The sequence below is a fragment of the Hemiscyllium ocellatum genome, chromosome 21 (genome assembly GCF_020745735.1).
Source record: "Hemiscyllium ocellatum isolate sHemOce1 chromosome 21, sHemOce1.pat.X.cur, whole genome shotgun sequence".
Lineage (NCBI taxonomy): Eukaryota > Metazoa > Chordata > Chondrichthyes > Orectolobiformes > Hemiscylliidae > Hemiscyllium > Hemiscyllium ocellatum.
In genome coordinates, this window is record NC_083421.1 from 45,752,683 (window position 1) to 45,765,856 (window position 13,174).

At 41.6% G+C, this 13,174-nt stretch overlaps 1 protein-coding gene across 1 annotated transcript in view; it reads right to left on the reverse strand.

The window, feature by feature from the left end:
* scai (suppressor of cancer cell invasion) overlaps positions 1 to 13,174 on the reverse strand; it is a 181,238-nt gene that overhangs the window by 23,190 nt on the left and 144,874 nt on the right. The window contains exons 11-12 of the mRNA XM_060841078.1: positions 12,004 to 12,103; positions 11,216 to 11,297 (exon numbers count right to left, since the gene is read on the reverse strand). Coding sequence (XP_060697061.1) covers positions 11,216 to 11,297; positions 12,004 to 12,103 — 182 coding nt within the window. The remainder of the gene's footprint in view (positions 1 to 11,215; positions 11,298 to 12,003; positions 12,104 to 13,174) is intronic.

Genomic DNA, 13,174 nt, shown 5'->3' on the forward strand with positions numbered 1-13,174 from the left:
GAGGAAACCGGAGCACCCGGAGGAAACCCACGCAGACACGGGGAGAACGTGCAAACTCCACACAGTCAGTCGCCCGAGTCGGGAATTGAACCCGGGTCTCAGGCGCTGTGAGGCAGCAGTGCTAACCACTGTGCCACCGTGCCGCCCACAAATTAGGGGAGGCTATTTGGGTATTAATATTCTTTAACTAAATCCATCAACTCTTGAAAGGTTTTAGTATCTGATGGCTCAGAGAAAGTTAGGCACCTAATAATTGAAAATGCTATGAGTCTGCAAGCAGTCAGAAAGATTACTCATTGTTTTTCTTCTCTCACAATGATTTTTGCATGGAAAAAAACACATGTTTTCCACACACTGGGGCCAGTCTTTGTCGGCAGGATCGAACGAGTAAAGTTTCCAAAATAAATGCATGATGCCAGAACTGCTTACCCAACTCAAAGACTACGAAAACTTTCTTCAGGAGCATACCATTTTCTCTCATCACCACTTAAATAATTGCACAGAGGCTGGTATCCCATCACCACATCATCCTTTATTTATATATGCACAGTACTTGGCTTCTGAACAGCCAGCTCAAAGCCATTCACTATAACAAGGAAATTCTGTGAATCTCTCGTTTATATCTGTTGGCCAGGGCTCCCTGATTGGCCCAGGTCGATAACCCCAATCAAAGATCTCATAGTCAACGATATCCTCCTGGCCCACGTTACAATCACTATGATTTGTAACTTCTGTTATATATAACAGCATCATGCTGTGTGCTCAACCAAAAATCTTAAATGGTTGCTCCACTCCTTCAGGAGCAGCAAGGAGAGACGGAGAGAGGAGCGGGGGCTGCCGGGAGGTAAGTGAATGCTTTAAAAACTTCTTTGTGAATAGGTGAAGCACACGCTGAGCAGGAGCAGACACGGTACTGCTGAGTAAGTGAAGTAATATATTTGGGCGGTTGCATTATCCAAAACACTACTTAGGTAGTGTCTGCCACCCATCCTCCACCTGGAACCAAACAAAAAGGTCGTGTGTGCCAGATTAGTAAGGAATTTTTTTTTATATATTCTTTATTTTTCAATAGTCTCTTTGGGAAATTAAAATAGTGAGAATAGCAGTTAGGACAGTTGAATGTTCCTCCTGTAGAATGTGGGAGGTAAGGGTCACCACTAGTGTCCCTGCTGACTTCATCTTTGGTAATTGCAACCAACTCCAGCTCTTTGAAAACTGCGTTAGGGAACTGGAGCTGGAGATGGATGAACTTTGGATCATTCAGGAGGCAGAGGGATTTATTGAGAAGAGGTATAGAGAGGTAGTCACACCTCAGGTAAAAGAAAAAGGCAGTTGGGTTACAGTCAGGGGATGGAAAGGGAACTGGCAGACAGTGCAGGGATCCCCTGCGGTTGTTCCTCTCAAAAACAAGTATACGGTTTTGGATACTGTTTGGTGGGGGGGGGGGAAACGGGAGGAAAGAGGTGAGGGAGAGAATGACTTACCAGGGGTAAACCATGGGATACAGTTCTCTAGCATAGAGTCTGTCCCTGTTGTTCAGAGGGGAAGGGGCTCTGCCCTACTACTCTATAGAGTAGCAGGGCATTAATCACTGGGGACTCCATAGTTATGGGGACAGATATGAGGTTCAGTGGGACTGAGAGAGACTCACGGTTGGCATGTTGCTTCCCAGCTGCCAGGATTCATTATGTCTCGGATCATGTTTTCGGGATACTCAAGGGGGAGGGGGAGGGAGAGCAGCACCAAGTCATGGTCCACATAGACACTAATGACATTGGTAGGAAAAGGGATATGAATTTAAGGCAGAAATTCAGGGAGCTAGTGTGGAAGCTTAGAGCTAGAACAAACAGAGTTGTTATTTCTAGCTGTTACCCGTGCCATGTGCTAGCGAAGCGAAGAATAGAGAGACAGAGGAGCTGAATGAGTGGCTACAGAGATGGTGCAGGAGTGATGGTTTTGGATACCTGGATAATTGTGGCTTATTCTGGGACCTCCACAAACAGGATGATCTACACCTGAACCAGAGGAGTACCAATATCCTGGATGGAGGGGGAATAGTTTCCTAATGCCCTTCGGGAGGGTTTAAACTCATTCAGCGGGGGACAGGTACCTGAATTGTAGCACCAGGAGGTTGAGAGTAGTGAGGTCAGAAACATGGTTTCAAAGTCACAAGAGTACACCGGCAAGCAGGTAGGTGGTTCGAACTGTGTCTACTTCAACACCAGGTGCATCCGAAAAAGGTGGGTGAACTTGCAGCATGGATTAGTACCTGGGACTTTGATATTGTGACCATTTCAAAGACATGGATAGAACAGGGACTGGAATGGCTATTGCAGGTTCTGGAATTTAGATGTTTCAGTAAAAACACAGACAATGGTTAAAAAGAGGGGGAGGTGTGGCTTTGTTAGCCAAGGTCAGTATTATGGTGGCAGAAAGAATGTTTGAGGACTCGTCCACTGACATAGTATGAGCCGAGGTTAGAAACAGGAAAGGGGAACTTTCTATAGGCCTCTGAATAGTTCCAGAGATATAGAGGAAAGTATAGCAAAGATGATTTAGGATAGGGACGAGAATAACAGGGTAATTGTTATGGGGGGACTTTAACTTTCCAAATATTGACGGAAATGCTATAATTTGAGTACTTTAGCAGGGTCACTTTTTGTCTAATGTGGGCAGGAGGGTTTCCTGATACAGTATGTAGACAGGCCAACAAGGGCGAGGCCACATTGGATTTGGTACTGCGTAGTAAACCCAACCAGGTGTTAGATTTGGTGGGGGGAGCACTTTGACAATAGTGAGCACAAATTGATTATATTCACTTTAACAATGGAAACGGACAGGTATATGTCACAGGACAAGAATTTTAACTGGGGGAAAGGCATTTTTGATGCAATTAGGCAAGATTCAGGATGCATAGGATAAGGAAGGAAACTGCAGGGGATGGGCACAACTGAAATGTGGAGCTTATTCAAGGAAAAGATGCTGTGTGTCCTTGATACATATGTACCTGTCAGGCAGGGAGGAAGTAATTGAGCGAGAGAGATGTGGCGTTCTAAAGAAGTTGAATCTCTTGACAAGAGGGAAAAGAAGGCTAATGTTAGGATGAGACATGAAGGCTCATTTAGGGTGCTTGAGAGTTACAATCTAACCAGGAAAGACCTCAAGGGAGAATTAAGAAGGGCCAGGAGGGGACCTGAGAAGTCACTGGCAGATAGGATCAAAGAAAACCCTAAAGCTTTCTACAGTTTTATCAGGAATAAAAGAATGATAGAGTAAGATTAGAGCCAATCAAGGACAGTAGTGGGAAGTTGTGCGTAGAATCCGAGGAGATAGGAGAAGCACTGAATGAATATTTTTCATCAGCATTCATGCAAGAAAAAGACAATGTTGTCGAGGAGAATCCAGATATTAGACTAGGCAAGATTGAGGTTCATGAGTAGGTGTTAGTAATTCTGGAAAGTGTGAAAATAGATCAGTCCCCTGAGCTGGATGAGATTTAACCTAGTATTCTCTGGGAAGCTAGGGAAGAGATTGCAGAAACTTTGGCTTTGATCTTTATGTCGTCATTGCAGGAATAGTATCAAACGACTGGAGGATAGCAAATGTTATCCCCTTGTTCAAGAAGGGGAGTAGAGACAAAACTGGTAATTATAGACCAGTGAGCCTTACTTCAGTTATGGTTAAAGTGTCGGAAAAGGTCAGAAGAGATCAGATTTATCATCTAGAAAGGAATCATCAACACTGTTTTATGAAGCGTAGTTTGTGCCTCAAACCTTATTGAGTTCTTTGAGAAGGTGATCAAACAGCTGGATGAGGATAAAGCAATTGATGTGATGTATATGGATTTCATTAAGGGGTTTGAGAAGGTTCCCCATGGTAGGTTATTGCACAAAATATGGAGGCATGGGATTGAGGGTGATTTAGCAGTTTGGATCAGAACTTGGCTAGCTGAAAGATGACAGAGGGTGGTGGTTGATGGGAAATGTTCATCCTGGTGTTCAGTAATAGTGGTTTGGGGCCACTGCTGTTTGTGATTTTTATAAATGACCTGGATGCTGGCATATAAGGATGGGTTGGTAAATTCATGTATGACACGAAGGTCAGTGGAGTTGTGGATAGTGGCAAAGGATGTTGCAGGTTACAGAGGGACATGGATAACTGCAGAGCTGGGCTAAGAGGTGGCAAATGGAGTTTAATGCAGAAAAGTGTAAGGTGATTCACTTTGGAAGGAGCAACAGGAATAAAGAGGACTGGGTTAATGGTAAGATTCTTGGCAGTGTGGATGAGCAGAGAGATCTGTGTCCATGTACATAAATCTCTGAAAGTTGCCACTCAGGTTGATAGGGTTGTTAAGAAGGTATACAGTATGTTAGCTTTATTGGTGGAGGCATTGCGTTTCGGAGCCATAAGGTCATGTTGAGCTATACAAAACTCTTGTGCGGCCGCACTTGGAGCATTGCGTACAGTTCTGATACCCGCATTATAGGAAGGATGTGGAAGCTTTGGAAAGGGTTTAGAGGAGATTTACTAGGATGTTGCCTGGTATGGAGGGAAGGTCTTATGAGAAAAGGCTGAGAGACTTGTGGCTATTTTCATTAGAGAGAAGAAGGTTGAGAGGTTTCTTAAAAGAGACAAACAAGATAAATTGAGGGGTTAGATAGGGGGGACAGTGAGAACCTTTTTCCTCAGATGGCAATGGCCAGCACAAGGGAACATAGCTTTAAACTGAGGGGTGATAGATATAGGACAGATGTCAAAGGTAGTTTCTTTACTCAGAGTAGTAGGGGCGTGGAACACCCTGTCTGCAACAGTGGTAGACTCGACAACTTCAAAGGCATTTAAACGGTCATTGGATAAACATGTGGATGAAAATGGAGTAGTGTAGGATAGGTAGGCTTCAGATCGGTTCCACAGGTTGGTGCAACATCGAAAGTTAAAGAGCCTGTACTGTGCTGTAATGTTCTATGTCAGCTTGATTCCATGCACTAACAGGTTTATCCAGCAAATGATGTTCAAGTGCCAAATCACTTCTATGAGATTTGCTAGCGCAGGCTGGTTAGATGTGGTCATTACTTTGCTCGTTGCAAACAGCCAAAAGGGATGCATTGTTTGATATAATCCACTAGTCTTTGAGATGTACAGCCTCCATCCCTAGAATCACACCAGCACTGAAATTCATTTGTGACACCATTAATTTTCATGATCAGCACAGTGTCTTTTTGGTTTGAAAGCAGCATCCTGTTAGTGGTGAATGTGACATGTATCTCAGCTGCAGAGTAATGGTACGAAATGGTTAACTTAATCTGTTGCTCAAATGTTTGATGTACCTTACCCTTAAGCTATGACAAATGCTTTTAATCATTATAAATTGGGGAACAATATGGTATAATATGGTATTTATAACACTATTTTTACTTCCAAGAACAACATCATACCAATTAAGATTAACAAGTTTCAAGCTTTCAGTCGGTCATAATTGTCCTATATGAAATACATTTATGCATTCTCTACCAGGTCCTTAGTGGGCACAGCACAAGCATGAAATTATTTAGAAGCAATATTAATATGGTTAAATTTGGTTATAGCATATGATTTGTTGGTGCAAAAGCCAAAACATTTCAAGATTAGCTCTTCATTTCAGGCTAAGGCTGAAGCATTTTTTTTATTTCTCTCCATCCCACTGTATCATTGTGTTGTGGCATTTTTCCATCTTGTAAATGATTGAGTGGATCAGCACAGGGCAAAGTGTCTTAAGCACTGCCTGGTGAGGCATGGGAGTACCATTGCAGTCTCTGTCACACTTGCTGCAAAATAGGCTGAGAAGGTATACTAGTTGAAGTTTGCTTTTTCCTGCCTCTTCAAAAGCCTTTCCAAACAGTTAGTCTCCAGATGTCCTGGCAATCCATAAATGTCTTCAAAGTTTTACTGTCAATGTCCAACTTTATCTCTCATTTTCAGATATCCTTAAGGCAGAAGTATATACCCCGAAGAAGTAGTGACCATTTAACTGTATATTAGGCCTATAAGTATACGGCTGTCATCCATCTAATAAATGTGGCAAAGTGAATAGGAGACATTGTTGGCACATGCGTGTTCAATACAGATATTTGGCAGCTAAAATAAAATTATTGCACTTCCAAGCTCTAAAGTTTGGCAAATGAAGAAACTTGCAGTAATAATACTGACAATATGAATACTTAAACAAATATTCAGAGGTAGGTTGCTAATAATACATTAATCTGACCACACAAAGTTTATCAACACAGTCAAGCACCAGAGGCAGCTAATGTGGTTGAAGTACCAAATGAAACAACAAAAGCAGCTCTGCAGCTTATTTATGTCCCTCTGTAACCTGCAAAATCCTTCGGCACAATTCACAACTCCGCCAACCTTAATGTCATCCACAGACTACTCCTAGTCTGTTAAATGCATCGGAATTTTCAAAACACCATCCTAATTAAAACACCACAACTAATCACATAAAGTGCAGTTTTAAAATACATACACTGACAATCAAATGCTACTTTTGCCTTTAAGAAAATGTGTTTCTATGCATTTCCATTAATGGTTTAATCAATCATTGTTTATTGGATGATTTTGAAGATTGTAACGTATTTTTCTAATCAACTTGTTATTACACATCTCTGGAACAGGTGAGACTTGAACCTGAGCCTCCCAGTCCAGGGTAGGAAACCCACCGCTACACACAAGATGGCGCCCTGGTGCACCGTTCCTGGAGACACTGCATAGAACAAAAAACATGACAGTACAGTACATGTCCTTTGACCTGTAGAACCAATCTGAAGCCTATCTATCCTCAGCATTCCATTTTCATCCATATGTTTATCCAATGACCATTTAAATGCCCTTGAAGCTGGCGAATCTACTACTGCTCAGACAGTACATGCCACGCCCCTACTACTCTCTCAGTAAAGAAACTACCTCTATATCTGTCCTATATCTATCACCCCTCAATTTAAAACTAGGTCTCCTCATGCTAGCCATCGCCATTCGAGGAAAAAGGCTCTCCCCGTCATCCTATCGAACCCTCTGATTATTAATTGTCAATTAAGTCACCTCTCAACCTTCTCTCTAATGTAAACAGCCTCAAGTCCCTTAGCCATTCCTCATAAGACCTTCCCGTCATATCAGGCAACATCCTAGTGAATCTCCTCTGAACCCTCTCCAAAGCCTCCTCCACATCCTTCCCGTAAAGCAGTGACCAGAACTGTACGCAATGCTCCAAGTGCGACTGCACCAGAGTTTTGTACAGCTGCTGCATGACCTCAGGGCTCCGAAACTCAATCCCTCTACCAATAAAAGCTAACATACCGTATGCCCGCTTAACAACCTGGGTGTCAACTTTCAGGGATCTATATATATGGACACAGAGATCTCTCTGCTCATCCACACTGCCAAGAATCTTACCATTAGCCCAATACTCTTTATTCTTGTTACTCCTTCCAAAGTGAATCACCTCCCACTTTTCTGCACTAAACTCCATTTGCCACCTCTCAGCCCAGCTCTGCAGCTTATTTATGTCCCTCTGTAACCTGCAAAATCCTTCGGCACAATCCACAACTCCGCCAACCTTAATGTCATCCACAAATTTACTAACCCAGCCTTCTAGCCCGCATCCAGGTCATTTATAAAAATTACAAACAGCAGTGGCCCAAAACAGATCCTGTACCAAGTGGATGGAGCAGACACAGCAAGCCCATGTTCCAAAAATCAATTTCATATATGGTCCCTAAATAAGGATGTACCAGAAATATTTATGACATGGACAGAGAGCATTTACTGTGTCTTGATTTAGAAGCTGGGTCAAAACAGAATGGCAATACACTCAATTGTTGGTCTTTTATTTACATTCAGTAATGAAGAAATCCTGTAAACCACAAAAAAAGAGTTTACATTGTTACTCCAACTCAGATTTATACAAATTACTAACCCTCTCTACATATGATTAAAGCTTGCACAATTTCTTGGTTCCCAGAGAAGCAACTGAGGTAAAGATCCTGGGACAGATAGTTAGCCTGACTGAGAGGAACTAGCACAGTGAGCACCCAGAAGCAGATAGATATAGTCACCTATGTGGGACTCAGAATTACCCAGATACCCAATATCCATCTTCACCCCCAATGAAACCTGTGCTGTACGGGGCAGGATGATCTCTGACAGGGATACAATCACCTATGCGCAGGAGAGAAGAGGGTGGACATCATACCTCATTAATCTGAACGAGATGACCTTTGACAGAACGCCGCACACCTACGTGTGGGATATGCTCTCCAAAATGGGCTTTGGGGATGGAATATGCAATTGGATCTGACTGGTCTACACCAACATCAGTGGCTCAGTTTCAATCAATGGTGGGGCGAGGTTGGGGGGGAGGGGGGGAGCGTTCAGAACATTTCTGTTCGGATCCGGAAATCAGGCATGACTGCCATTCTCTCACCTGCCTTGCTTGTGTGTTGTGCAAAGCTTCTTGCTGTGTCCATCAGGAAGGATGCGAGCCTGAAAGGGATGACTATTCCAAGCAGCAGATGCCAGCTGGTCAAAGCCTCCTTGTATGTAATGACTTCACCATTTACTGCTTGGATCCACTGCCAGTACCCAGACACATGAGCATCTACAACCAGTTCGAAATGTCCTCAGGAGCCAAGTTAAATCAAGGCAGAAATGAGGCCAGTTCTTTGGTAACTGGGCTAACTGATCCGTTATTCCGCATCCCCCTCCCCCCCGACCTGGCCTCACCATCAGGACAGATTTCCTGAAAGTGTTGGGAATATGGTTCAGATGGGCTGGGATACGAGTAAAATCTTGGCAAGAGCACATTGTCAGGGTGAGGTAGAAACCTGAGCTTTTGGGAGCATGCTTCCCTCTCCATTGCAGGTGGGAAACCTGGCCATCAGGTCCAAGAACCTCTCTATTGTTGTAGATGGTGCAGGTCTGGCCCATTCCCAGAACCTGCACTGTTGCAGTCACCTAAACCATCTTCCACCTTAGCTGGAGGTCTAAAATGGACCAGGTTTGCAGGTGCACCACACACAAAGCTCTTGGTGGTGGTGGGGGAAGGACGATTGAGTGAAACATACCCAGCATTGTCACAATCCTGATGGCCACCTTTGTGTGTGGCTGCACCATGCTGTGCATAGACCCTTGGTGTTAAGAAGAATTGGTCTGGTGTCATTGCTGCACAATGCTCCAAGTAGCTGGACTGTTTTGTATCATCTGTCCTTGATAGAGAAATTTGCAAGGCAAAACACTTTTGACCACAAGTCCATCAGGTAACAGTCATTACACACGATCCTCAAGACCGTGAGGAAAAAGGACTGTGGTGGGTTGTTCCCTGAGAAGGCAGTCAAAATCATTTGGCAAAATGTCTCATCACCAGAACTTGCCAACAAGCACCAAGACATAGCTTGGCTGTTGGCGAGAAGGGCACTGTCCGTCAGATCTGACATGTATGCCTGGACTCTCTGCGCCATAGCATGCTGGTCTCAAAGCAGCTGTGGGGGCGTAGAACTTGTCACATATCTGCTGGAATGATTCTTTGCAAAGGAAGTCTGGAGAGAAACGCTGTGGTTTTTATTGAGGTTCATCCTGAGCAATTCTGCGACACAGGACTCTGTGCTCTACAAGCTGTTCCCCAGGATGCTCACCGAGACAAACATCAACTGTGTCTGAAGGACCATTAATTCTGTGAAAGATGCTCTTTGCGCTGCCTGAAACTTGTTGGTCTTCCAGATCAAGGAGTTGACTTCGACCAAATATTGTCAGCTGGCACACTCCAAGGCCCAGGACTATTGCTGAGGGACGGATTAAAGCTTGGGAAAGCAGCTGCCAAGGCGCAATGGGAATAACCACTATCTACAGCCTTTCTGCCAAAGTTAAATAGGAGTTTGTTCAATTATCTGGCCCAGCCGGTGCCTCAAATACATGTAAATATAATCTTGTATAAGAAATGCCTTGCGTTTGATTGTTCTCTGCATGTAAAGACTGTACAGAATCGAACTGCTCTTCTGACTATGTTTTATACAAAGGTTTTTTAATGAATAAAGTATATTTTTGAAATAAAAAGAAAGGAGCAGCAAAGTGGAGGGGTCCCAGAAGCAGTCAGGCTGGCAGTAGACCTGCTTCAACAAAACTTAATTATGATACTGCTAGAGAGTGGGATGGTAACTAGTGGTTATTTCGCTGGATATTGAGGGAAATTAAGACTTTAGACCATGAGCTCTGCCTTCCAAATTTTTCCCTGCCTTTCGCTGTCCCAACTGTTGGATTTTCTTGGGCTTGTTTTCAGCAGAGCTGACTATATTCTGCTACTAGCATCTACTCCAGACCTCTTTACCTTCTTTATGATGAATATCTTGCCCTCTACCTTTGATTCTGCAGCATCTTGATCTCTTACCTCCTATACCCTGTAATCTTCCTAGACCTTCCCTTCTGTTCCACTTCCTCTTCCCCATTTTCTTTTCTCTGCAATATAAACTTATCACTTTTCCACCCCTCTCTCCAGGTCTGAAGAAATGTTATCTTGGACTCAACATTAATTCTGCTTTAGCTCTCTTTAGCTGCCAGATCTGCTCAGTTTCTCCAGCACTTGATTTTGATTCCGGTTTTCCAGCATCTGTGGTATTTTGCTTTTGTGACAAAATAAATTCTAAAGAGAATGCAGCAACAGAGCAGGTATATGTGCATATGTTACTTAAGGCGGTAGTGCAGGTTGAGAAACAAAAAAGGTTAAGATGACACCCTAGCTTTTATAAATAAAAGCATCAAGTACTGAAAGAAAGTATTAATAAATCTGCGTAGAACATTATTTTGACCTACTGTTTTTAATTCTGGGCACCGCACTGTAGGAGAGATCAGAAGTTATTAGGAAGGCTGCAGAAAATATTTATGAGATTTGTTCCAGGCAGTAGGAATAACTTTACAGAAAAACAGAATCAGAATGGATATGAATAGACTAGATATGAAAAAAAAGTGTTCCACTGGTGGAAGAATCGAGAACCAGATGGCACCAATTTAAATTGAACAGTGAAAAGTAATCGCAACAAAAGAACCTTCTGTACACAGCGAATATTTCTGGAATGCACTGCCTGAGAGTGCAGTGATTCAACTATGGCTTTCTAAGATAATCAGAGAATTATATGTGAAAACAATATAAATTGCACAACCGGGTCATTATGGATAAGCGATTTTAGCTTACCTTATATGCTATGCTATTTGAAGAGTCCACAATTAGAAACAATGGTTTTCGTGTGAAAGGGAAAAAGTCACCAGGATGAAGACTAAAGAGGAAGAAACAAACAGAAGAGTCACACTTTCCTAAAGCAGATATTGCCAAGAATTTATTCCTTTTATAATTAATAGGCAGTTGTGCAGTTGAAACCAAAGGCAGTTAAAGCACTAACAGGGCAGAAATATTCAAAATAAATTTAGTTCAATGTAAAAGACTCAATAAAAGGTTAAACTATTTAGTTACTACACCATGTAATCCAGTTTAAGTTTAACTCTGAAGAAAAAAGGATTAATGAAGCACTAGATATATGTTTTCTACAAACAAAAGTTTGCAATTAGAATGATTGTTAATCTCCAAATCATCAAATTGTCCATGGACAGATCATCAGAAAAGGTATGTCGTGTTTGAAGTATTGAAACATAGCCGATACTTCTACAAAAAAAATTATGATAACTCTTCAGCAGAGGGAACCACCTCAAGAAAATAAAAGAAAAAGATAAAGTTGGGAAAAATAGACAGTAGAGAAATGTAGAATTTTCAATGATTAAATCATGATGGTACATTAATTGGAAATTTTTTTTTTCAGAAATACACTTATGACATCGGCACTCGAGTTCTTCTGGACTATTTCCATATATCTCTATTACAATAGAACTGTGTTAAATTTACAGAGATTAACATGTTGAACATATCTGCTGTAAGAGATTTCAAATGCTTTAGTCCTTAATACTTGTACTAAAACTGGACAGACATACCAATGCATTTCTTTAAATGAATTGTTGCGTTTTTGCATTACTTCCATGCTTCCTGCATCACGATTATTGTTGGTCAGCACCCCACCAAAATCATATGGACCTAAACAGGAAAATAAATATTTAAATGAGATTTCATTTTACCTTCTGGTTTATTCTTAGCTGGGATTGGTGAAACCACTCATTATTGTCAGTAAACTGTTCCTTTAGTTTTTGATTATCACAACATTTTGAAATAAACATACATGAGTTTAATAATTATACAATTAATCACTTATTGTAGGAACATCCAGGAATATTCAGCAGGTACCTCTCCAGATTGTAAACATCCTATAGCCCTTAGATCTCTAGACTCTACTTACTCCATATTGTCAGTTGTGCTTTAAATGTCAAGGTACTAAACTCTGGAATTGCCTCCAAAAACCTCTCCAGTTCTCTACCTCCCTCCTCATGCCTTAAAATATCAATCTTCGACCAAGCCTTTCATAATAGCTCTATGTTTGTGAGAGTCACTTTTTTGTTTGATTGTGCTTTTCTTAAACAACAGTGGAAAAAGGCTATTCATTCATTAGAATCATTACAGTGTAGAAGCAGGCCATTTAGCCCATCAAGTCTATACTGATTCTCTGATCTTATCCCTGCAACCCTGCATTTCCCATGGCTAATCTATCTAACCTGCAAATGTTTGGACTGTAGGAGGAACTGGAGCAACTAGAGGAAACCCACACAAATAGTCACTGAAACTGGAATCAAACCAGGGTCCCTGGCACAATGGGGGAGCAGCTAACCAGTGAGTCATTAGGAATGAGTAAATTACACTGGAGATTTTTTAATCAAATGTCCTTGAAATAATATTCATAAAATGTACAATGCAATCTGTATTTTAAATCTTAATTATGCTGAAAAAATAATTAACCTATTATACCTTTTGATTTGAACATGGCAAGTGTAAGATTATACATTCCAGTTTAACACAATCAGAAGTGACAACGAATATTCAACCTATCATGCTTGTGCTGACTGCAATAACCCCTTGTGAAAGCTGTCCAATTTGAATCCATACACCACATTTATGCTGAAGTTCTTCTTCAAATATACGCAAAACTTTAAAAATCCTAATGAGATCTGAATCCACCACACAATTCAACAAATAAGTTGCATATGTTAACATCAT